This window comes from Strongylocentrotus purpuratus, unplaced genomic scaffold (assembly GCF_000002235.5).
Source record: "Strongylocentrotus purpuratus isolate Spur 01 unplaced genomic scaffold, Spur_5.0 spur5_scaffold_9, whole genome shotgun sequence".
NCBI lineage: Eukaryota > Metazoa > Echinodermata > Echinoidea > Camarodonta > Strongylocentrotidae > Strongylocentrotus > Strongylocentrotus purpuratus.
This window is the reverse complement of record NW_022145615.1, coordinates 18,141,240-18,166,243: the sequence shown is the minus strand read 5'-3', so window position 1 is coordinate 18,166,243 and position 25,004 is coordinate 18,141,240. Positions and strand designations below refer to the sequence as shown.

At 37.5% G+C, this 25,004-nt stretch overlaps 1 protein-coding gene across 5 annotated transcripts in view; it reads left to right on the top strand.

The window, feature by feature from the left end:
* LOC580949 (ubiquitin-associated protein 2-like) overlaps window positions 1-19,449 on the top strand; it is a 41,847-nt gene extending 22,398 nt beyond the window's left edge. Inside the window, exons 13-25 of one of the 5 annotated variants that reach the window (XM_030976770.1) lie at window positions 818-1,028; window positions 2,663-2,759; window positions 4,398-4,498; window positions 4,936-5,295; window positions 5,721-5,838; window positions 7,866-7,954; window positions 8,517-8,576; window positions 9,138-9,312; window positions 10,469-10,629; window positions 11,760-11,859; window positions 13,978-14,067; window positions 17,361-17,372; window positions 18,053-19,449. In XM_030976770.1, coding sequence (XP_030832630.1) covers window positions 818-1,028; window positions 2,663-2,759; window positions 4,398-4,498; window positions 4,936-5,295; window positions 5,721-5,838; window positions 7,866-7,954; window positions 8,517-8,576; window positions 9,138-9,312; window positions 10,469-10,629; window positions 11,760-11,859; window positions 13,978-14,067; window positions 17,361-17,372; window positions 18,053-18,423 — 1,945 coding nt within the window. In that variant the 3' untranslated portion in view covers window positions 18,424-19,449. Of the gene's footprint in view, window positions 1-817; window positions 1,029-2,662; window positions 2,760-4,397; window positions 4,499-4,935; window positions 5,296-5,720; window positions 5,839-7,865; window positions 7,955-8,516; window positions 8,577-9,137; window positions 9,313-10,468; window positions 10,639-11,759; window positions 11,860-13,977; window positions 14,068-17,360; window positions 17,373-18,052 lie in introns of all 5 variants that reach the window. The other 4 variants (XM_030976769.1, XM_030976771.1, XM_030976773.1 and 1 more) reach the window with 4 other exon arrangements.
* The last annotated feature ends 5,555 nt before the right edge of the window (window positions 19,450-25,004 follow it).

Here is a 25,004-nt window from a genome sequence, read left to right as displayed (position 1 = left end):
TTAGAAGAGCACTACTATATGAAAGACCATTATTTCCTCGTGTTGTATAACAGATTATATACCTCTCTTTAGAAATCTAGCCATCTGATGGGTCGAAATTGAAGTCATGATTTTGGATATTCCCTTAAAGAGACAAAAAAAAATGGTCAATAATTCATGAGTAATATCCGTTACCCCGCGTAAGAGGCCGCATAAATCAATTGTGCTCAGATCCCCATTGGTTTACGTGTTAAAATTATCTTTGTCCAAGCGCAGTCACCTTCCAGTGCTTTTGTCTGCGATTCCTAAATGATTGAAATTTTCAGTCATTTTTCAAGTGAGGATAAACAGACAGTTTCTCAGATTTTTTGGTGATGTTATAACCAATCTTTGGAGCCACCCAGGCGCGCCTCGGGTCATGGCAAGATGCGCACTCGTTCCCTTGAGCATATAAAATGGCCAGGCCTCTCAAAGCAGTCGATATCTCTATACTATTGCAGCCTGGAGACAGAACTGTTAATCCCTTTAAAAAAAAAGAAATTGTCGAAGAAATTTTATCAGAAAAATATCAGACCGAAATTTGTTACAGGTCAAAAAGTTGCTGAATATATTTTCAAAATGTATGCCCTTTTTGTCCAGGAAAACAATGGGATTACTACTTCATTCCAAAGGTTAAGTGGTAGGATTATTCCTTAAAATGCTCTGTGTGCTGATAACGGCTGCCGGGGCTAAAGCTAGGGTAATCATTTGGAAGCGCATAGAGACGTTATATAATGTGGTATGCGCTATACAAGAATCGAATATTATTATCATTATTCCTCCAATGTTTCCTTAACAGTGTTAACAGTCCAGGGACCAGTGCAAACCATCTATCATACAGCAAGAGTAATGAACCCTCATACCCAGTATCAACGGGCATGAACCCAGTGGGGATGAACACAAATACAGCAGCAAACACGGCGCCCTCTAGTATCTCGCAACAACAGTCCTTAGATCCATCGCAGCAAAGAGGACCACCACACTATGGGCAGAGTGCTCAGCAGAAACAGGTATGGCCATATGTCTTGCTCTGCCAGTTTGTTGAAATTCCATTCTAGAATGTATGTGTGTATCTTGCAAAGCTATGAACTGTTTAGATTTTGGGGTCACAAGGTCAAAGGTCACAGGGCTCATAATGTAGGCAAAAATAGCTTGTGATCACATAATCATTAGAACCGATGGACAGATTACTATCAAACTCAGGACATGTATGTATCTTGCAGAGCTATTGAACTGATTAGATTTTAAGGTCATGAGGTCAAAGATTAAAGGGTCATACATGTATATGTATATGAAAAATAGCTTGTAATCATGATATTCTGAGAAACTGTCAATGGATTACAATCAAACATGAATTTTAAAAAGTGCTTCAGTTTTAGTTTGTAAAATTGCTCTATGGCGGACGCATCATTTTGTTTCATCTAGTTTCTCATGTTTTAACCCTTACTGTACTGGGCTATTTCGAGCACTCTCTGACTGGGGGGGGAGGGGGGGGCCTGGGAGGCCCCCCCCCTATGATCGCGGCTGTCGAATGTCCGATGAAGGCGAAAATTTGCATGTTTGTAGATATTAACGTAAGGAACAAGATGGTATAATTAGTTTTTTCCTAATATGCAAATTTTTGTCGTTATAGCCTAATTAATTATGCAAAATGCTAATTTTATGCATTTTACAGAAAACTCTACATATTTGTCCTTAGACTTGTGAAGAATCTTGAAAATGTATTGAATAAATGTTTCCTTCATCTCAAATTCATGAGGTTTCATTATTTTTATGATATTTGAAAATGCATAGGTTAATTTGCATAAATTATGAATACGCTTTCATGAATATGAAATCTGGAAATATACATAGATATATACATTTCTGCTTGTACATGAATATATGCAATTATAGCACTTTTTTGATGACATGCGCATACTAATTGTTATGTAACACCTTACAGGTATATCCGATTTCGCCGAAAATGGTATCAAAATGTGCGTAAGACTTGAGGATAAAAAGTCATGAAACGACAATTCAAAATTCCGAGCGGTTGCGGCGCAATCTCCGAAAATGTCGAGGGGGGGCCTCCCAGGCCCCCCCCCCCCAGTACAGTAAGGGTTAATTGGCTGAAATGATGTTTAATGACTAATACTTTCGTTCTTCAGAATATATTCTGGTGACATCTCTAAAAGTCCCTGATCAGCCACACATTGAATATTTTATGCACTGACATAGCATCTCTAAATCATTATTGTATATGGTTAATCGGGATGTAGCTCTAGAGTGTACATCTAGTCTGTCATTCAGTTCAAATGGGAATCTTCATGTATTATCTTAATCAGCAGACTAACAGCATGGTAATTAATCTCCACAAAAACAATAGCTATTCTGACATAGGATAAGTGGTTACCCACCTATATATAGGCTGACTTGATTTGTTTTGATTTTTTAACTGACAATAGTTAAATAGGTACGAGGTAATTTTCTAGAATTTTGTTCTTGTCACTTGTGCTTTGTGAAAGAAATATAATTCAATGAATAATTAAATGTATGGAGATACTTGTTCTTGATATGAAAAAATTGTTTTTAAAAACAATAGTTTTGTTATGAAGGGAAATATATTATGCCTTTGATTATTGTTCTGTGATTTTGATTTTAGATGACACCAGATCCTATTCCTCTACCAAACCAAAATGATATGAAGACCAACGCATACCTCGCATCACAGAAACCCTCCTCAGTACAATCATTAGAAAGTAAGTAAACTCTCTCTTGAAGCCGTTCTTAAATGGCTTCTTAACCCTGCTTGGGCCGTGTATGGTAGTGTTACATTCAATTAAATGAGGAAATGACTACCTAGTAGAAAAAAAGACTTTGAATAACATAATGGTAGCTGAGTTAAATCCATTGTAAATTTGTAGCTCAAGGATTTTTCTCTGTTTGACTTCCAGTTGTAATCCTCAAGAGGTCACAGTGCTCATTATGTATGCAAAAATTGCTTGTGATCACATCATTAGAATTGACAGATTACGATCAAACTAGGACACGTTTTTCTCATGTTTTAATTGGCTGAAATGATGTTTAATGACTAATACTTTCGTTCTTCAGAATATATTCTGGTGACATCTCTTTAAGTCCCTGATCAGCCTGCTAGTCACCTGCTAGCATAGCGATAGCTGCCCGATTGCTGCCTTCAATTTTGCTCCCACATTCACAAATTTCCATTTGAGTTCTAACAACTTCCAGAATCGTTTCAGTTATGAGTGTTGAGTCCATGTGTGTTTCAAGCGTGAAATTGTAAGGATATATTGACTGCTTTGAGAGGCATAGTGGTTTCTATAGGGTCAAGGGAAACTCACAACCTGCTATGACCCCAAGGCACTTGCGCCGCGGGGTCATAGCAGGTTGTGAGTTTCCCGAGACCCTATAGAAACCACTATGCCTCGAATATTAAAAGCAGTCAATATATATTTTATATACCGAAAAAAAGGAAAATGTTGACTCACCCATTTAGGTTTCCATCTCTTTGAAGTCATGAATATTAACACCAACAATAACTTGTGTACAGTATGAAATCCAACAAGCTGTGCTCCAGTAGAACAGGGAATACCAAACACGTTTACACGAACAGTAACTTTTGTACAGGATGATATCACCAACAAGCTGTGCTCCAGTAGAACAGTAGAACATGAACAGTAACTTTATAAATTCACAAATTCGCAACATATTTACACAGACTGTGCGTCTGCCTGCAACCCGCATAGAATTTTTGAAGGATCTTGTCCAGGTCTGCATTCGGAAGTCTGTTTACATCTCCGAGGTCCGTGTTGACATTTCGCAAGAACTCTTCAAATATTTTAATGCCGTATTTTACTGCATACTTCGTATTTTTGCTATCAGCAGAATCGATTAAGTCTTGCAGCTGAATGTCATCCATAAGTTGAAATCTTGGCATAGCTGTGTCCTCCATTTTGCCTCTTTATTGACAAAAAATTGGAAACAAAAAACCCCAGTATTTTGCGATCGAGACTAGTACACAAAATGGCGATCGGTCGTCTGCGCTGCGTGGATTGGTAGATTCGTCGCCTGAATGCAGCGACCAAAATCGAATTGCACTCAAACATTGTTAACGGTATTGCGCATCGGTCATCGCACAAAAGAAACTTATACGGTAACACGTAAACCAAAATGGGGATCGCAGCAAAATGACGTCACGTTTCACAGCCATGGAAAAAGTGCTATGAAAAATGGATATAAACCGGTAGAGCCGGGAAAAATGACTATGAATTTCAATTAGCGGGCATGGTTAAGAACATGACTGCATTTTCAACCAATCAGAAGACAGGATTAGTAAAGAATCTTAAAATGAGGTATATAATGTTATATATTTACAGATAAAGACAAGACATCATCCCAGTTGTCCCAGCTTGCCAGTCTCTCATCCTCCACAGGCTTTGGACTCTCAACGAGTCAGTCTATCGGTGGAAACAGACAGGTAACAAATCCACTCTTACATCGTCTTTGTGTTACATTTTCCATGAGATATATCAACCACTTGATATTATAGTACTTTTTCAGTAGTATTTTCAGTGTTCTATTTACGCCATATTTACACTTTTATTTTGATAGAAAAAGATGAATCTATACTAATCTTTTATTGTCGTTGGAAGACTCGTTCACTTTGTTGCCAAGTTGAAATGAGTTTGATTGATTATTTGTTACTGTTCAAATTTGTTCCATATATCCTAAGGTTTGTACGGAGTCAGTTTCACAATGATTAAATAGTCATAACATAATTTCATTTTGTTGGTAGAGGTACAACATTATCAAGAATGTGTATACAAATAGTATGAGGTGGGTTCAATAAACATTGATAATGAAAATCTATGAATGTTGGCTTTCATAGTGATATGTTTTGTTGTTGTCATGTAGGTACCCAATTCATACGGTTCACCGGGCATGTCCGGAACATCCAGCATCCCCGCATCGTCCAACTCCCAATACCAGACATCGGACCTATCCAGTGCATTCTCAACCCCCATGGGGTCCTCAGGCCTTTCATCAGGAGGGCTATCCTCCGGTCCGAGCACCATCGGTTACTCCTCACCATCTCAGGCAGCAGGCAGCCTGAGCAGCGGGGGCGGCGGTACGAGTGGTGGGCCAGGAGGAGGGGGTGGTCTGTCCGGTTCTGGTCATTTGTCCAGCGGGTTAAGTGCAAGCAGCAGTGTGTCGCAGGCGACTACCACGTTGTCCAGTTCCAAGCTGGCTGGTCTAGATGCCAGGCAGGGACAGGTGAGTTACCATGACCTTTAAACCCCCATTCATGTAAGTGTGTCTGTAGAGAAGCAGAGACTATTTAACTGAATTCTGAAGCCTTTGAAAATGATTCCTTTTTAGTCCCTTGATCTGAATACAAGCTAAGAATTTTTACTAAGCTAAGCCAAATTCTAAGTCAAAGTTTACTTCAGCAAAGTATCAAATTGAAAACAGGCCCAGGATTCTTGGAAATAACTGCTGCATTGTGGGCCAGAAGTTTTATCAAGACTCCTAATGAATATGCTGATTTTAATTTGTCTGATTGAGAAAGATACGTGTTTGATATTCCCCTGATTGAATGATTTTGATACCTCTGGCATGATTGGGGAAGAATTGTTGCAAGTTCATTAAAAGTCATGCCTCATTCTTAAATGCATTTTTGTTGTATTTTGTTCTTCCAGTCTTCATTAGGTTCCAGTAATCTTGTTTCGGGAAATCTCAACAATGCATCGTCATCGTTAGGGTACACAACGACCACAGCGGGACTTACGGGATCAAAATCAGTTTCACAGGGATCAGGTAAGAAAGCTAAGGGCAAAGGTTACATTGTCGAGATTAACTTTTGGTTTTCTGTCTCAGCTAGAATCCCATGTTAGTTATGCTCATGTGATAAGCATTTCTCAATACCCAATACTCTTTAACCCTATTTAGCCCGGGCTATTTTGAAACTGCATAGCCCGGGGGGGGCTTCTCAGGCCCCCCCCCCTATGATCTCGGCCGTGAAACGCCCGATCGCCGCGAAAATTTGCATACATGTCAAGTGAAGTGTATAGAATACTATGGTAATTTCAATTTTTTTGAAAAATTCACTCATTTGCATATTTATGGTAATTTATGCAAATAAGGTCATTAAATTCACATTTTTGCCCATAAATCAGACATTATTCATATTTAAGCATTCTTTCTCACTACATATATTTGTTAGACCATTTGGAATAATAATACAACACAAAAATTTGAAAAACCAGGGTTATTCCTTATGTTATCTATTGTTTTGATAATTTCTTATGTATTTCTTTGTTTTTTTAACTTATGTATTTTATTGTTTTTGTTGTTTTATTTCATTTCCAACTATAATTCAACTATTTTGACCCCAAAATAAACACCTAAAATCTAAACAAGACCAAATAACCAATGTTTTACCTCTTTATTTAAAAAATGAGATTTCCATATGTTTTGTACACAAATCACAAAAATGAGCGATTTTCGGGCTGACATGCGAAGACAAAAGGACACGTGACTTTGTAATGGTAGGTCCGATTTTCGAAAAATTTCTTTCAAAAGTTGCGCAAGACTCGAAAGAAAAAAGTCACAAAATTTCAGTGCAAGATTTTCTTGCGTTAAAAAATTATCGCGAAAAATGTCGAGGGGGGGGGGCTTCTCAAGCCCCCCCCCCCGGGCTAAATAGGGTTAAGGAAATTTCATGGAAAAAAGGGAGTAATATTGTCTAATGATGATAATAATAATAATAGGCATTTCTATAGCGCCGTCTATCTAGATAATTCTATTCCGAGGCACATTATTATTACCCCGGCTTAAGCCTAGCTGCCGTTTATACAGCATTTCAAGGAATTAATTCCTGCCAGGTACCCATTTACATCACCTGGGTTGAGTGTGGCACATGTAGATCAATGTCTTGCCAAAGGACATTAGTGCAGTGGCGGGACTCGAACTGCGGACCTTGTGATCGACAGTCCGGCGACGTATCCACTCGACCACAACACCTTTAAGTCATTATGTGCATTGAAGACCAACATGATGTTAAACTTTTTTCAACTTTCGTTCTACTGAAGTCTGATGATTCTTGTGGAAATACTGATTGGTCTTCATGTCGGTCATAATCTCGATAATGAGCATATCCAATTAAAGATGCCAAGCTGTGTGTAGATGCAGTTACAGTTTTGTACAAAGCTGCCTTTGATGATGTTGCATTCATTAAACATGCGCTTGTTTAGTGGACAAAATATGAGAATCCGCAGAAAAGTAATATAATTGATTTTAGGTTATCGACAATGTAATTCCAAGATGCAGTAAAAACATTGGTCTGCTCACTGAGCAGTTTCATGACTTAGTTCGGCATGGTTTTCTGATGCCAAATGCCCCCATGAATACATCAGAAATTCTCATGATCCTTATGTCTCTGAAGAATTCTTCTAGAAAACATTCAGAATTAGAGTGAGAGATACATGTATACTAGGTTAAATGTTTCTTTATTTTCTCTTGTATTGGGCAAACATTCACATTTTTTGTTAAAGGGAGTTGGTAACATTGTTAGTGGTAGTGACTTCAATTCTAGATGTACAATTAAAGATAATCTGAAAGTTTGTGTGAAAACTGACCATTATTATTGATAAAAATTGGGGAAAACTGATCTGATCGATTCCTCAATTCTCCCAACTATATTATTACAATTTCATTTCATTTTAAGGTGAATGTAAATTGCCACAAAGCAATGAATTGGCTCTATATACCATTCCAAATATTCAAGTGTTGAAAGATTTTTAAAGGCCTGTCTTAATAATTTTCTTGTCCTTTTTCTTATTTAGCCAAACAGCTACCGAACTTGCCACCAGGGATGCCCTTCATGTACCATCCAAACCTCATTGGTGCAGGATTCCCACTTGTCAATCCTATTGTAAGTTTATCCCAGTCTCCTTATCATGTATAAGAATATTGAAATTTTGTGGCTGAAATGCTCTTATGAACTATGCATTCATGAGATGATTCATGAGTTAATGCTGAATGTTCCTAATGAAGAATAAACAGTGCGTGCCATTCATAGAGCTGCCCACCAGTACGATTTTCTGACAAAAAAATACAAATAAATCTGAAAATTAGAATGTGCTTGTGTATTTTGTGTGTGTGTGTGCCATTTTCAAATAATACAAAAATAAGATTTTTTTTTTTGGGGGGGGGGCAAAGAATAGGATTTTTGTTTAGTTGGGGTTGGCAGCTCTGCATTCATCCGCATGTAGCATACACAGAAAATAACATAAATTGATATACGTTTGTGCTAAAATATGTGCTAAAATGTTTTTCTCAATGACAATGATTATAAATTATCTATATCATGCCAGGTAAACAAAAATTACACATAGAAACTGACACTGATACTGGAGTAAAAAGGAAATAATTAAATGTTACTACGGTACACTTCTTTCAATAATTTTGATCATTCTCTCTTTTTGTCCGTACAGCCAACACACCAACCGTACATGTATGAAGATTTCCAAATGCAAATGGGAAGATTACCCATGGTGAGTACTCTGCTCGTGATCATTTTATTTAGAATGCTGCCTCGTAATATAAGTTTCTCTAATTTGGGTCTTCTCTCTCTCTCTCTCTCTCTCTCTTTCTCTTTTTGTCAGATTGGCTGATATGATGTTCAATGACTAATACTTTTGTTGTTCTGAATATATTACCAGAATATATTTATAATAACATCCTATGTAGTAATGATTAGGTATTCTGACTATTTCAATTCATTATTACAATAATGATGATTGATTGTCAGTTTGGCGAGATAATGTGAAGTTGGGATTAAGTATCTTTCATTATTTTTAATTTTTAGAAAAGACTCCATTCATTTCAGATCAATTAAATGTCTTATTTGGGACATGAAATGACAAAATAGCTAATTGTATTCTTAGATGATCATAATATTCGATATTTTGGGGTGCCAAAATGATAATTACAATTTGCTCGCTTACTCAACAGTTTGGAAAGGAAACAAACAGCAGAAAAATATCAAATAAGGTTTACATTACCAGAGTTTGTGAGAGTTAAAGGCTAAAACAAGATCATAATTTCTTTTTCAGCCATTCCAGCAGCTGGCTACGACAACGTTGAACACAGGTCGGGATACAAACTCGCTAGGTAACACACCCTACTCTGTCACAGAGGCTAGTAAGTTTCCAAGAAATGATGCCGCTTCACCCGTAGCTTCGTCCCTCTCAACCCAACAACATCAACAAACAGCAGGCTCAGCGTTAGGTAAATATTCTCTTCATCGAGTTGCGTCTTTCTCTGCATGTTCTTCTGCCATCAATCGTTTGATGATGCGTTTTTCTTCAAGTGAGAACTCAACCCCATCTATGAGGAATGCTCATTGCTATTTCATAGTTACCGTGAACTGAGTCGTCGCTTTCCTTTTACCAGTTCAAAATGTTGATAGTGACTACATTGTCGTAGACCCTTCCCCAACGTCTGTGCTATAAAAGCAATCCCCGTGATAGACTCAATATCAGGATTCTTGTGCCTGTGTAATACACTACTTGAGGGAATGAATACAAAAAATAATTCTCCCAAACAGGGCTCTGACAAGCAAAATGAATATGCCAGCGCCTTCTTTTCAGCTTACTGAGAACTATAGTCATTAAAGAAAATTCCCCTGGGATCTGGCAAATCCAGTGTATTCAATTAGGGAGCTGTCGTACAAGCTGAGATACCATTTTCTGATGTAGGAATTCTAAATTCTGATATTTCATTTTTTTAATTGGCTGAAATGATGTTTGATGACTAATACTTTCGTTCTTCAGAATACATTCTGGTGACATCTTTTTTTAAGTCCCTGATCAGCCAAATAATGAACATTTGATTTACCTACATAGCCTCTCTACATCATTATTGTATATTAAAAATCAGAAAGTAACTCTTAGAGTGTCCTGTAGAAATAGGGTGTCTAACCCTGGTCAACAGATGCGGAGTAGCAGAGAGCGGCTTGATTTCACTCCTTGTATGACAGCTCCCCGATTCAATTTAAACCAAGGGTAAACCAATAGCTGCTGAGAATTCTACTCGATACAAGTCATTTCTAGTAAAAATGTCTTGAAATCCACTCTTAAAGCCCCTCTCTACTACTTGTAGCAACGTGCTCCCTCTATGTAGAAAACAATGTATAAGTGGTGCCTGTTCGTCCCCCATGATCCCCTTTTTCTTATGTTAATTGAGAGCTGATTTGATGAGTTAACCACCTGTCAGTGACCTTGCAGGGAGGTCTAATCCCCCCTGGCTAAACTAGTAGAGACGGGCTTTAAACCAAGGGTAAACCATTATCTACTGAGAACCCTACTCGATACATACAAGTCGTTGCTAGTAAAACTATCTTGAAATCCAATCTAAAGTGATTTTCTGTTCTTGTCATTACCAGCCGGTCAAGGAGCGCATCACCAGACGCAAACCCAACAGCAGACGCCTTTCTTGAACACCACGCTGCCGCCAGGGTATCCAGGTTACAGCACTCTACCTTACTACGCAGCAGGACCGGGACTAATGCCTCCTGGTCTGCAGTATCCTGCGGTCTTCCCTGCTGTAAGTAGTGTAAGTGCTGTGCTTCCCTTCTTTAAAGTCAGTCAATACTTAAAGCCTGTCTGCACTACTTATAGCTACTTGCGCCCTCTATATAGCCAACAATGCCTAAGTGGTGACCGTTGATCCCCCATGGTCCCCTTTTTCTTATGTTAATTGAGAGCTGGTTTGATGAGATAACCACCTGCCAGTGACCAGCAGGGAGTTCTAATCCCTCCTGGCCAAACTAGTGCAGTCAGGCGTTAAAGGTCAATCCAACCCTTGGAATAGGTTTGTTCGAATGAAAGCAGAAAAATCAGAGAAACGGACTGTAGGAAAGTACCGTGCAGTGATCCATTTTGGATTTTCTCATGTTTTAATTGGCTGAAAAGATGTTTGATGACTAATACTTTCATTCTTCAGAATGTATTCTGGTGACATCTTTTTTTAAGTCCCTGATCAGCCACATAGTGAACATTTTGTTTACCTACATAGCATCTCTACATCATTATTGTATATTGTTAATCAGGAAGCCACTCTAGAGTGTGTTGTAATTAGGATTGGGTTTCTCCGGTATAATTGTACCGGAGTGTTGGCTCAGTCAGTAGAGCGTCCGCCTCACAACCGGGAGGTCGTGGGTTCGATCCCTGGCCGCGTCATACCAAAAGACGTTAAAAGATGGGAGTTGCTGCTACCTTGTTTGGCGTTCAACAATATGGGATAGAGGAACGTCGATCTGGCGCTGCTCAGTGGCTGCCGGGCTCACGATCAATTGGGCAAAAAGAATTCATTTCGGTTTAATAAAATTTGGAGTGGACTAAAAGATTATTATTATTATATTATTATCCTATCATTCTACTATCATCTTAGTTTTACATCTTGTCAATGATTTCTTCTAATTACCTTGTAATCAGACCAATAATAACAATTAAAAAGTTATGAATGTTTGAAATATGAGATCATTGTTCAAGTGGTAACAAAGAAAAGGGCCTTTCAAAATGGGTAGTTGTTCTTACAGAGGTTCCCTTTCATACCAATGGCATTCAGGGAAACTCCCTCCCATAGTGCACTCTTTATAGACATGCAGTTTTTCTATGACGGTTTCCACCAAATCAAGTTTGATTGCATCATCCCTGTGGTTATTTCCCTTGTAGGTGCAGCCAACGGGCCGAGCCCAAACAGGAACGACGCCCCATTCTGCCTTCCAGCAGAGTGGATACACACAACCAGCGTCGCATAATGCTTATGGTACAGGTAAGATCAACCTCACGCAAGCCCTGGTTTAGAAATGAGTAAACCGCTTCGAAAACTGCCCCTCCAAACATCTGGGGGAGTGAATGTTAGCAAGAGGGGATAAGTCAAAGATAAACTTGAGTTCTGGTATGCGATTGCATTGTGAAAGAAAAGGTGTGGAATGGATCAGCAAAGTTGATCATATAGCATGTAAGTAATGGTGTGTAATGCAAGGTTCTGGAGTCATCAAAATCATCATAAATTTGGCAGAGTCTTGGTAAAGTAACAATCACTTACACAGAAAGATGTATATGGGACAACACACATGGTGTCGGGGCTAGTACTACCCTGATTTCCTTATCTTTCTATGCTCATTACTCAGCCAGTATACATTTTCTTCCAAAATTGTTTGGCCCATGACGTTTATTTGTAATCTTGAACATTCAGTGTAAGTTTCGTTAGATTCTGTGAGAATTCATTTTCTTTTTTTACCGGAACTCAAGTTTATCTTTAAGGATTTGAAAGCCCCACTGCACTACTTATAGCTACTTGCGCCCTCTGTATAGCAATCGATGCTTAATCTGTGCCTGTTGGTCCCCCATGATCCTCTTTTTCTTATGTTAATTGAAAGCTGATTTGATGAGATAACCACCTGTCAGTGACCTTGCAGGGAGGTCTAATCCCCCTGGCCAAACTAGTGCAGACTGGCGTTAAAAACAATAATGAACCGTAAGCATAACTCCTTGATCTGGTATTATAAGATGCAGACGTGAAGCACACAATGTTTTTAAAGGTAAAGACCAGTATTGGAAACGCCCCAATTTCAAAAAATGAAATCCAAGCTCTAATTACCAATCATGTGAAAGAATATGTTTTGACTAATACATGATGATAAAAAATTTGCCGGGAAACCGCCTACTAATTCATATATTTGGTAAATTTGTTTCTCTCATGGTCTGTGAGAGATATAGGGTAGTCCCATATACATCTTTCTGTGTATAGTGCTTGTAACTTTACGAAGAATGGGCCAAATTTCTTATCATTTTGATGATTCCAGAACCTTGCAGATGCTAGATGCTAGATGATCAACCTTTTCTGATCGATTCCACAATGTTTCTTTCACAATGCAATCGCATGACCATAACTGGTCTTTACCTTTAACTTTCCTACACATGTTTTTGAAGTGGTTTATTGTCTTATGTCTTAACTCATGGTCTATATTGGTAAGGGCAAGGAGTGGTAATCATTTCATCTCAATACAACTTCACTTGTGGTTCCATTAGCTGGTATTTGTTTGTAAGTTTCGTAACACTGGTCCTGGGACTGCACTTTGTTTTAGTGGTTTAAGATTATCCATTGATGGATGGATGGACATAGATATAAGTTCACATACTTCTGCAACTAAACGATGTGAATGTTTAAAAAGGTTCTACCATGTAATGTAAGTTTTCTCCGGTGTCTTGTAGTATTAGTACCTTGTGGTGTACAGTTTTGGATTTTCTCATGTTTTAAATGGCTGAAATGATGTTTGATGACTAATACTTTCGTTCTTCAGAATATATTCTGGTGACATCTTTATAAGTCCCTGATCAGCCTCATATTGAATGTCTTATTCACCCACACAGCATCTCTACATCATTATTGTAATATATTTTCTATGGTTAATAAGGATGTAACTCTTTATGGTGTTGTAATTAGGATTGGGTTTCTATCATTCTAAAGAGTGGTCAAGTGTGATGTCATCAAAATACATTTTTAGATTTTCCAAATTTGAACTTCATTTTCCGAAAGTGCATCAAAAATAATGTGAAATGTCGGAAACCAATTGAATATGTTAAAGTATTGGCTGAGATATGACCATCCGAATAAATAGATTTCAATAGGAAAGTATTCTATTGTTATTTTGCTCTGGTTCATATTGTTATGAACCAGATGGTCATATCTCAGCCAATACTCAATTTGTTTTCAACATTTGGACATTATTTTTGATGCACTTTCGGAAAATGAAGTTCAAATTGAGAAATTGTAAAAATTGATTTTTATGATTTCATAGCTTCGGTACTCTATGAACTCCATTCTATCTCTTATCACTGATTTCTTCTAACACCCCTGTACGATTCGTTGTGTTACTCCACCCAGGTTATGATGAACTAACCCCAACACCAGACTTCACTAAGGGAGGGTACAACAGTGTGTCCCAATCACAGTCTAAAGGCTCAGGGGTTACAGGTAATCTTCATTACATAATCTTTGCTGTGTTTTTATATACACCTCGTAATCTTGTACCTTCATTGATATCTTTATCTTCATGAATATATCATATTAACTGCTTGCTTGAATATCTAATAACTTTTGGTGTAGTTTAACAGATTGGTGTAATAGATTGGATGGTAGATGAGTGTAGGGAGCATGACGAGCCTGAATGGTCCTATCCTGTAGGCATATCACACACTCAAACTTTGTAACAGGTGCTGTTTCAAGACACCATAGCTTTTGATAATAATAATAGGTCCATTTATATAGCGCAGCCACTATATGAATATACTCTATTTCGCTTGATACAAGGGATCATATTATTACCCCGGCTGTAGCTGAGCTGCCATGATGTGCTAAAGCATTCAAGGGATTTCTTCCTACCGGGTACCCATTTACTTCACCTGGGTGGAGAGCGGCAAATGTAGATTAATGTCTTGCCAAAGGACACGAGTGCCACGGTACGGCTCAAACTGCAGACCCTTTGATCATTTAGGCTCTTCTGTCCGTTCAGAATGATATTGCCTCGTGCTGAGTAGTTGAGTGAAGAAAACATTCTGTCCATGGAGTAGTCATCCTGTAAATACCAACTGAAAATTAAACAACCAGAACAGGAGGAATCCACATTCAAGGGTTTGGCTGATTTAGCATGACCACAATTTGACCTAAATTTTGAGAGAACCATTGATTGGAGTATCGCTTATCTGCCGTTTCATAATCTAGCTTCTAATTATTGCGTAACTACCGAGACCCACTGATGACTTCTCCTTTATATGTCGCTTCATTTCGCTTGTTCTAGAATCACAACTTGTAGTCAATATAATAACCTTCCAGACAATGCCATTCGTTACATAATCTAGCTTCTAATTAACGCTTTACTACTTAGAGTCAGTGATGACTTTTCATTTAGACGTCGCTTCATTTCGCTTGTCTTAGAATAACAATTTGTAGTCAATATAATAACTTTCCAGACAATGCCAGTCGTATTAGTATATGTAGCAAGTTTTGAATACTTCAGCAGGGTTGTTTGATTTAAATCATGTCGATTTAAATCATGATTTAAATCGCGATTTAAATCACTTGATTTTTTTCAAAAAAATCACTGATTTAAATCAACTTTTATGAAAAAAATTAGTTTTCTCTATTTTCTCTTCTTCTTAACAGATACTTTCAATGTAATCATTTTCATTTCTGTTCCACATGCTTTAGAGATACTTTAAAAGAATGATACACCCTCATGGAGTCTGATTTAACACCACTGTTTTATTTTCAAATTGTAAAACAAGCAAAACTGATGAAAACAACAAGTTTCTAACGAAGTAATGATAAATAACTCTCTGTATGTACACCAAACTGTTAAATCTTCAATAAAATAATATATAAAATCTACAAAGGTGCTCAAAGTCCACAACTTGGATACTTTTACAAAACAGCTGAACTACTTGTATGTACCTCCTTCTTGTTACTATTAATACCCATTCTTTCAATTACTTAAGTTGAAGGCATATGTGTACATTTGATAAGAATTACATGTATATTTGCATGCTTGTGTATTTTCTTATCAATACCCATACATTCAATTACACAATTTCAAAGTACACATGTATACTTAATAAGTAAGAATTTAAAAATGGGAAAGTTGCTGGGCAAGTGTTACTGTATGCAGCAATACAACTGCTGTGCTTGCTTGTTCATGTAATAGTTTGAAAAAACAGCACATCAATGATGTGGTGGACAGTGGTGCTTATCCTGCATCTTGCAACGAAATTTATTGAAGTTTTATTTGGAACTGAGGTTACACTGTAATGAAAACATAAAATGTGTATTTTGTTACAAGCATATCAGGAAGTGCCTATTGCAAATCTGGTTAAATATTACATTCAAATTAGATGTTAACGTACAGACTGATATAAAAATTTCAAGAGTTTAAATGTATACATAATACATAACATTACTTGGGCTTCCATAAAATGTCCCTCTCTATAATGCAAATAAATAAAAAAAAAATAAAAAAAATTACCTGTATATAAGTGGATTATTGTGTCAAATAGTACAATACACAATGTTCAAAAGACTACTTGACCACTATTATTGGTGTAAAACAGTTTAAATATAGTCTAAAACTTGTTAAGTGTGACCATTATTTTTCGTTGGAAAAAAATCAAAAAAATCTGATTTAAATCATAAAAATCCGATTTAAATAAAAAAAAATCAGATTTTTTTTATTTAAAAAAAAAAAAAAAAAAAAAAATCAACAACCCTGTACTTAAGTTTGCTCCAAGTTGAAACTAATTATTGCTTATGCCATCTTGCCTGTAATATTTTAACAATTAGTTATAGATTTTTGCTCACATTTGAGTGTTTCCCTTATTATAATAACTAAATGTGTTGACTAATCCTGTCTTCTTTTCCCATCACTTCCTCTCTTCCCATTTCTTTCTTTTCCTATTTTCGTCCCTTTCCATATTTTCTTTGGTATTCCCCTTATTTTTTACTTTTCTCATTTTCTTTTTTTCATGTATTGATTTCTCCTTATTTTCTTGTCTTTTTGTTTTCATCATCTTTTTTTTGCATGTGATTATATTAATTTATTGCATCACTGTGTGTTACATGGGTCATATCACCCTCCATAACCATCACTCTCCTCCTTCTCATCCTTCTCATCCCTTTCTCTTCCCGTTCTCACCCCTTTCTCCTCCCTGCCCTCTCATCCCTTTCTCCTCCTTCTCCTCCCTTTCTCCTCCCCTTCTCCCCTTCTCCTCCCCTTCTCCATTTCTCTCATCAATTCCTCTCTTTCCTCTCATCCATTTCTCCACCCTTTCCTCTTCTCCCCTTCTCATCCCTTTCCTCTCCTCCCTTTCTCCTCCCTTTCTCCTCCCTTTCTCCTCCCTTTCTCCTCCCTTTCTCCTCCCTTTCTCCTCCCTGCCCTCTCACCCCTTTCTCCTCCTCCTCCTCCTCCTCCCTTTCTCCTCCCTTTCTCCTCCCGTTCCCCTCCTCCCTTTCTCCTCCCTTTCTCCTCCCTTTCTCCTCCCTTTCTCCTCCCTTTCTCCTCCCTTTCTCCTCCCTGCCCTCTCACCCCTTTCTCCTCCTCCTCCTCCCTTTCTCCTCCCTTTCTCCTCCCTTTCCCCTCCCTTTCCCCTCCCTTTCCCCTCCCTTTCCCCTAATCCCTTTCCTCCCCTCACCTCCCCCTCTCATCCTACTGGTATGGCTTGCTACATCTGGTATGCATCTACCATCCTATGACTGGTGTGATGTGCACAAACTAACAGGCAGAGTAACAGGTACATTCACATTCTTAGTTTACGTTGCACCTTTCTTATTCATCATCCATAGTTGATGAATACGAATATATTATACCTTAAAACTTGCATCATGGTGAAATAAATATTTAATTTAGCCATTTATGGGCAATATAATATTCAGTCTACTCTCACTGTCTTTGATTAGTGCATGCCCAAGATATGTATTCTTTAGTTGAGATGAAGTGCTTGTTCCATACCAATTGTTTCTTCACCTTTTGTGTGGTTAAGAAAGACTTCAATATCTAGGTTTTGTTAAAAGGGCGCTGCTGGAATTTTCACAGTTAAAATCTCAAATCTTGTAAAAGTATGGTGCCAAAATTTCTTTCGAAAATTGAAATTTTGCATCTGGCAGCGTTTTATCACCCCATTTGTTGTGTAAAAAATGAGTGCTTCGTTTTTAATCATAGAGAAAACCTTGAACCTTTTGATCTAAAATTTTTTGCACATACTTTCAATAACTCATCTTTGCTACTAGATATACATTTTGAGATAAGTTTTTGAGGACTTGCAAATCCTTGATAGGGGCTTTTCTAGGAAAGCTTATAATTAAGAAACTGTAATTGATCGATTGTGGAACCACTGTCAGTTCACCTTCTTCATGATAGGAATAGAACAAGCTGATACCATTTTATTCATCTTCTTCCTCTTCAATCTCGCAGCTTCAGTGAGTTCAGCATCAACGGGACCAGCCGACCTGGCGGGTTCATCGTATTCCAGCAAGTCACACACCCAGCCGTTTGAAAACAAGGGAGGCTTTCACACGGGCACCCCGCCCCCGTTCAACTACCCCCTCACAGCGGTGACCCAAGCAGGTGCATTGAACCCGGCGGCGGCCGCAGGAGCAGCCCAGCAGGCCCACTACGCCCCCTTCGTGCCCATCCTACCACACCACTCTGCTGCAGCCATGCTAGCTCATCAGCTACCGGGAGATACCCAAGGGGCGGGGTCGACGGGACGATCGCAGGTCGGAGCCTCTCAGAGCTCGAAGACCAGTAAACCATCCTACGGTACCAACTACTGGCCAAACTAAGACCCTTATCCACCACTATCACCACTACCACCTGCATACACCAGGTTTCACGGAGAGTGCCTGACAGTGTATACTAATACACTGGTCTTCTATCAATCGTTTAACATTTAACATCCTTACCATCGATCTTCTATTTCGGTTTGCCTTTGGAAACTGTTATTGATATACAAACGTATTTCGGACATAGGCTCGTATTTTGTGTGATACTCTGAATATGGTGTGTGCTGGGGTGGTGGTGTAGCGGACACTGTCGATATGCGATATGAATTTAAACCTTAATTTTAGATTGTGCTCTACATTTAATGCAATTAATTCAGTTCAAATCCATGTGTATACTATGTTATAACTTAAAAACATTGTAGTTGTGTCTCTATGGAGCTTTGTGTCGTGTGAAATAGATAAAAATCTGATATAGAGTATTAGCTATCTCTCTTCATCCTTTTCATATCAACCAAAGAATTAGTCACTAACTTTCTGCAATATTCCATTAACATAGCGGTGGTGGCATGTTTGATGATTCTGCTTCTTACGTAATAAATGAATTCTATGTTGCAGCCTTTCACAAGCGGAGAATCGTTAATCATTCTTGCTTGTTTCAGCCTGTAATTATTCAGATTCCGTTATATTGCAAGGACATACAATGCTACATAAGACCGAGCTACTGTGTAGGATCTCCATAAACCTGTATGACTTGATTTGGTTGGGAATGTTTCATGAATAACGTGCTGCATTAGAGTATAGCTGAAACATTGCATGATTGCTTCAAGTCTGAACTGAAATAATCACCCGATACGTCCTCGAATTCCACAGTAAAGAACTCACTAAGATCCCAAACTAGAAACCTTGATATATTTCTTTCACTATAGAACCCTATTTGACAGGAAGATTGCACCCCAGTCACGCTTTCAACAACATCCTTTTCAAACCAAAATTCTAGTTTATATTATTAAACTGTTGAGAGGGTTTCAAACTAAAGTCGCCAGCCACAATATTTCCTTACGCACTATGAACTTCTAGTCAAAGTCACTATGCCTCTACCATGCTTCATGAAAATAGGCATGGCCCCTCTATTCCTAAAATCAATTAATTGCTTAGTGATCGAAACATCACTCTGTGACCACCATAGAACCATGGTTCATTAATGTTTTAGCCTGCTGTGGATATATACACATTTGTTTTTTATTTCCTATGGAAATACGTTAACAGCTGTCAATTAAGCTATTTTCCTGTATTATAATACTACCCATTTCTCTTAATCAATAGACTTTGCTTGAAACCACCACACAAGAAATATTTCTGTAATGAGGATTATGCAGACCTGGTGGGTGTTTCACAAAGATCTTATCTTTAAGTTGGACTTAACAATTATGGAAAGCCGTTATTATCTTTGAAATTTTTTAAAAGGCATACATTTTGATTCAAATCATTCATATTTTCTATTATTGAAGAGATTTCATTTTCTTGATATAGAATTTATGAAAAGTCTAAAATACTTGAATTTTTGCTTTTGAATGTATTTTATTTTAAGGCTACAAATTGCTCTCCATAATATTTAAGACCAACTTAGACTTAAGTTCGACTTGGATCTTTGTGAAACACCCCCCCCCCCCCAGGTGCTTGATTTCAATCATTGGTTTTTTAGGGCTAGGGTGTTTGCCTAGCTCTGCTGGTATATTGAATGATTTCAAGTTGGGTGTTAGTGTTAGTGTTAGTGTTTAGAGCATTCACGAGCTCTTAAATCGAGCGAAAAATTTGCTGATGAAATTAAGAGCCCGATACCGATATCAAAATCGATAGTTTAACACCAGCTGTGACGTCACCACATACTTGATTTCACGACGATGATTTAAAAATAGTACATCAAAACTAAAGATATCATGAAAAATACAGAATAAATTTACACCTATTTCTCTGGTCTTATAAAATAACTCACGTTATACAAAAGACTATATAAATTACCTGTTTCACATAATTTCATCTGATCGTCAGACAATAAATTGGCGTCGTTCGTACGTTGACTGTGTGCGGGTACAACACTAACACCGAACTGGAAATCAACATGTGCTTAATCCCTAGGGGCTAGTGTTAGTGAATAGGAAATGTGTACGTAAAATATTAACACCAGCCACAAAGGTCGGTTCAGCAGACGACAATTTTGCAAAATCGATAACACTAGCTACCGGAAGTTGACGATATTCAGAGGTCAAAGCCTTAACACCAGCTGATTTCCATTTCGGTGTTAAGGCTGGTGTTAGTGTTTATTAAACACTAACACCAACCTTAAACACCCAACTTGAAATCACTCATTGTATTCATATGACACGGTACCAGTTGGAGCCATAAGACACCTTTCATTGTGAACAGAATGCTTCCGGTTTGTGGCTTAGACTTTATGGCAGAAGGATGTTAAAGATGATTTCTGTACTGCAAATGTCCTGTCTGGTTTAAACAAAACATTTAAAGATTAATCTTTAGGGATAAGAGAGACCTTCAGTAATTGTTTACGTTTTAGGTTTGAAGGTGAAACGGGGGGAAAAGGGGACTGGTTTGAGGTATTATGTGTCTACACTTCTTTACATGTATGTATCCAAAGGAAAGATTTCTTTCTGACACACGGATTGGTTATGAGTTTAGTTGTGCATTTTCTCTTTCGAGATACCATAGTGTGATTCATCTTTGTGATTGATATTCTGTCTAGTCGCTGCTTTATTTGACCGTTTATTGCTTCCATATCATCGTGTGAACATTGTCATTTGGTGCAAAGGGGTTAGTAGAATGGGGGCGGGGAGGGTGGGGGGATAGATCTTAACCGCCTTATAACAGGTTAGCTCAACTGAATGAGGTAGGGGTAGATAGATGATGTAGGTTCTCAAACACTCTAAAAACCTAGAGACACGGACAGACAGCATTTGTGCGGTGGTCCGTGGTTAGTTTCTAGAGCATTATTTATGACTGATCTGTGTAAGTATCGTATCAGGAGGCTTTATTTTTACCCTTGTAAGCATAGTAGGGATATTTGTACATGTATCAGACGCCTGTAGAGACAATTTACAATAATTTCTTTTTTTCGCTCCTCTGGTGTAATTTGTGAAGTGGATTTGATTGTGTATAGCATCTAGAATTATAAAGTCTATGTTGTGTATGAGGAAGGGGGTCATCTCCACAAAGCTTGCCTTTTTGGACATGCTGAGTAGACCATTTCCCTTTTTTTTCTTCATTTTTTATTATTATTATTATTATTATGAAGAAACGTTTCTACTCTACGGTTGGCAGTTGTACATTGAAACTTTGACAGAGTGTAATATTATACATGATGGTAAATACCTAGTTGTTATAGTGTGTAGCAATGTAAACACAGAAGATGTTTCTATTTTGCGTTCAGGTGTTTTTTCTGATATGTAATAATGCCCTGTAAATGAGATTTTAAAAGTCTTGGCTGTAAAGAAAAAAATTGCTACTTGGTTTCAGTCGTGTCCTTAAATGAGTATATTTTCTTGTCGGATTGGTAGTTTTCTGCATGGATAAAATATACCGGTAGGCATTTTATGATACTGTATATCATAAATAGAGAGAGGGAGAGAATGAATATCACAGACAGAAGAGAGTAAGGAAGAGCGTGTGTTGTGTGTAATTTTAGTTTTTCCAGACATGTATGAATCGGATAGAGAGAGAGAGACGGAGCGATGGGTACATACAAAGAAAGAGAGCAAGAGAGGGGGAGGGGGTGGAGAGATGCACAGACAAGAATAATTTGGATTAGAAAGGAAGACGGCTGCAAGAGAGAGGTGAAAAATTTAGATAAGAAAGGAAGAGATGGTAGTGAGAAATGGTAAATAACTAATGATGCAGCGTATTTATAATGAACCAACTTTGAATGAATTCTCTGCCAAAGGCGCAAAAGAAAAGTAAGAACATGAAAAAATGCATACCGGTAAGTAAGACTAGTTGGATCTACTGGAAAGCAGTTTTGCAAGGATGTCGGTCACTCGATAGTGTCTGACGGGGAATTCAAGAAAGTAAACGGGGGGGGGGGGGGGGGGGGGGGGGGTTCCTTGCATAATTTGAATACTAGGACATTGGTAATGTTTACATTTCACAGATGGGACATATTCATAATTCCTGCAATGTTCTACAGAATTCCATATTGGCTGCAAATGGGGCATAGTAAAGTCTGGTTTTTACAAGAAAGAAAGAAAAAACTTTGCTACAAAGATTTTTTCTTTCTTGTCAAAACCAGACTTTATAATTATACATACTGGTACACGTTTGAAATGTATATTACACTGAAGATAAAGTAATAAAATCAGAATAGGATGAAGATGGACAATGATAAAAGGGAATTTTCTTCTACACATCTAATTTTACTGACGACTCGTAAATAATACAAATGAACAAGATTTTGTTTTTATTCATCCTCTCTATTACTACTCCACAAATGCATACAAAAATACAAATTAATGTTGCTGCACAAAAGAATAAATAATGACAACTCGAGGTGCGACACATGCAACTGTTTAAACCATGGCAGAAGTCATCACCGAGTTACACAAAAAGAAGTCCTTTGACCGGTGAATTTCTGTTTGGTCTACAACTAGTTTTTCTACTACCCAATTATTCTATCCCCATATGGTGTACACCCAGCCAGTCTACTATCCATATGGTCTGGTAACAATAATTTAATCTTGAATAATAATCATCAAATGATTATCATCAAATTATTATTACCCGTAGACCTAATGGATGGTAGACGAAATGGGCATAAGACAAACTGAATTAAACTAGATGATTATGGATAGTAGACCAATTGGGTAGTAGACGAACTAGTTGTAGACGAAATGGCTAATAACCTTCTGATCAAAAAATTATACTTTAATTTGGTCTGTTTTAATAGTGAACTAAAAATTCTGGACTTTTTCGACATGTTTTTGTAGAGTATTTGATTGCACACAAGTCAATTAATGATTATCAAAACAATCTTGCTTCTATCTACAATAAATTGTGACCTCTATAACACGAGTGATAACTTACAGGACAACACTTTACTTCTATCCCTTTTATCCATCATAATATTCCTCCAGCCTACATCTTATATGAACTCTGTCCCCTCCTTGACAAAACTTCCCTTTTCCCCCGCTTGTTCAGTGTACGCAACCACCAAAATCTAAACTAAACCGGCATTTTGCTTTCTGAGAGTGAGTTATGTCCTTTATGTACAAGGCAGAACACATTGGTGAAGATTCACGCAGCACATACGCTATCAGCAATTAACAAATGTACATGTACGCATAAGTACATGTGTACAGAGTAACCCATGATCACAATCTGACAGTTTGTCCTTCATTAATATCTTTATGAAAATAAAGATAATAGTTAATAACACACGCAACTTCACGAGGAGATATATGACTGATTCTGACACATAAATTGCACATAATTTTTTTCATTGTCAATTATCATAAATTAAGTTTTTTCAGATATACATTTAAATATATCTATATACCGGTATGTAATCGTCTTACTCCACATCATAAACCTTTGGAATGTACATATACATTAAAATAAATTCTAAACATTGGCACATCGATAATTCAAATAAATATTTATACATGTATGACAATAAGTACCTTTGGACAAACGCAAGTGCGACAATATACAATCATCATAAAACTATCTATCACTTAAATACACTTGACAAAGTACCTATACATTTGTGAGTACTTTCCACACAATAAGTACCTAATTCATTTTCCTGTGTAACAAACTGCAGTACTGCATTGCATTGCTAACATTGCTCATGGTGCATATATAATCATGTACAAGTAACTTTTGAAGATCCTTATCATAATCAACATCACATTGATATGTCACTTAATGTACACAATGTTTCTAAACACTTGACATGAATATACATACAGTATCTCTACCAAACTGGCAGGTTTGGTATAGTTAGTGAACATAGAAACATAGATTTATTCATGCTTATGTACAATAATATCATATACTTTGCAGATAAATAGTTACTGGCAAGCTCAACGGCTATTTCCTCGTCTGTTCATGACCTGTACACATACTCACAAGGGAAGCTGAATGCCCTAGGGCAACAACATCTTCATTCACTTTTTTCAGCTCCTTTAACATTTTGTAGAATGTATTACATCTTGTGCATTTGACAATCGACACATATTAACAACATCAATTTAGTTTCGTTAGTGCGCATACGCCTACATTAAATCACATGTACACACTTTTGTATTTAGGAGAAGATTCTTCATCGTGTCCCATTATTATGGCATTTCGAAAGGTGGTCATGAATTAAACACTTCAATTTGTTCAGATATGTACAGGTGTTTCTATCTTGGCCATCAGGCCAGCAGTTCATCAAGGGATCATGACTTTACACACATCGCTTGGGGATCTTGATTCGATCTTCCAGGGGTAGTGAATGGGGTGCAGACATCTCATGAGCAATATAAATCAAACTAGTAAATTCTTCAGATCATTCACATGATTTGTAAATATCAAAATTTGCATTGCACAAAAAAAAGAAGAGGGATTTGAGCCATTCCATTCCAGGGTGGGCC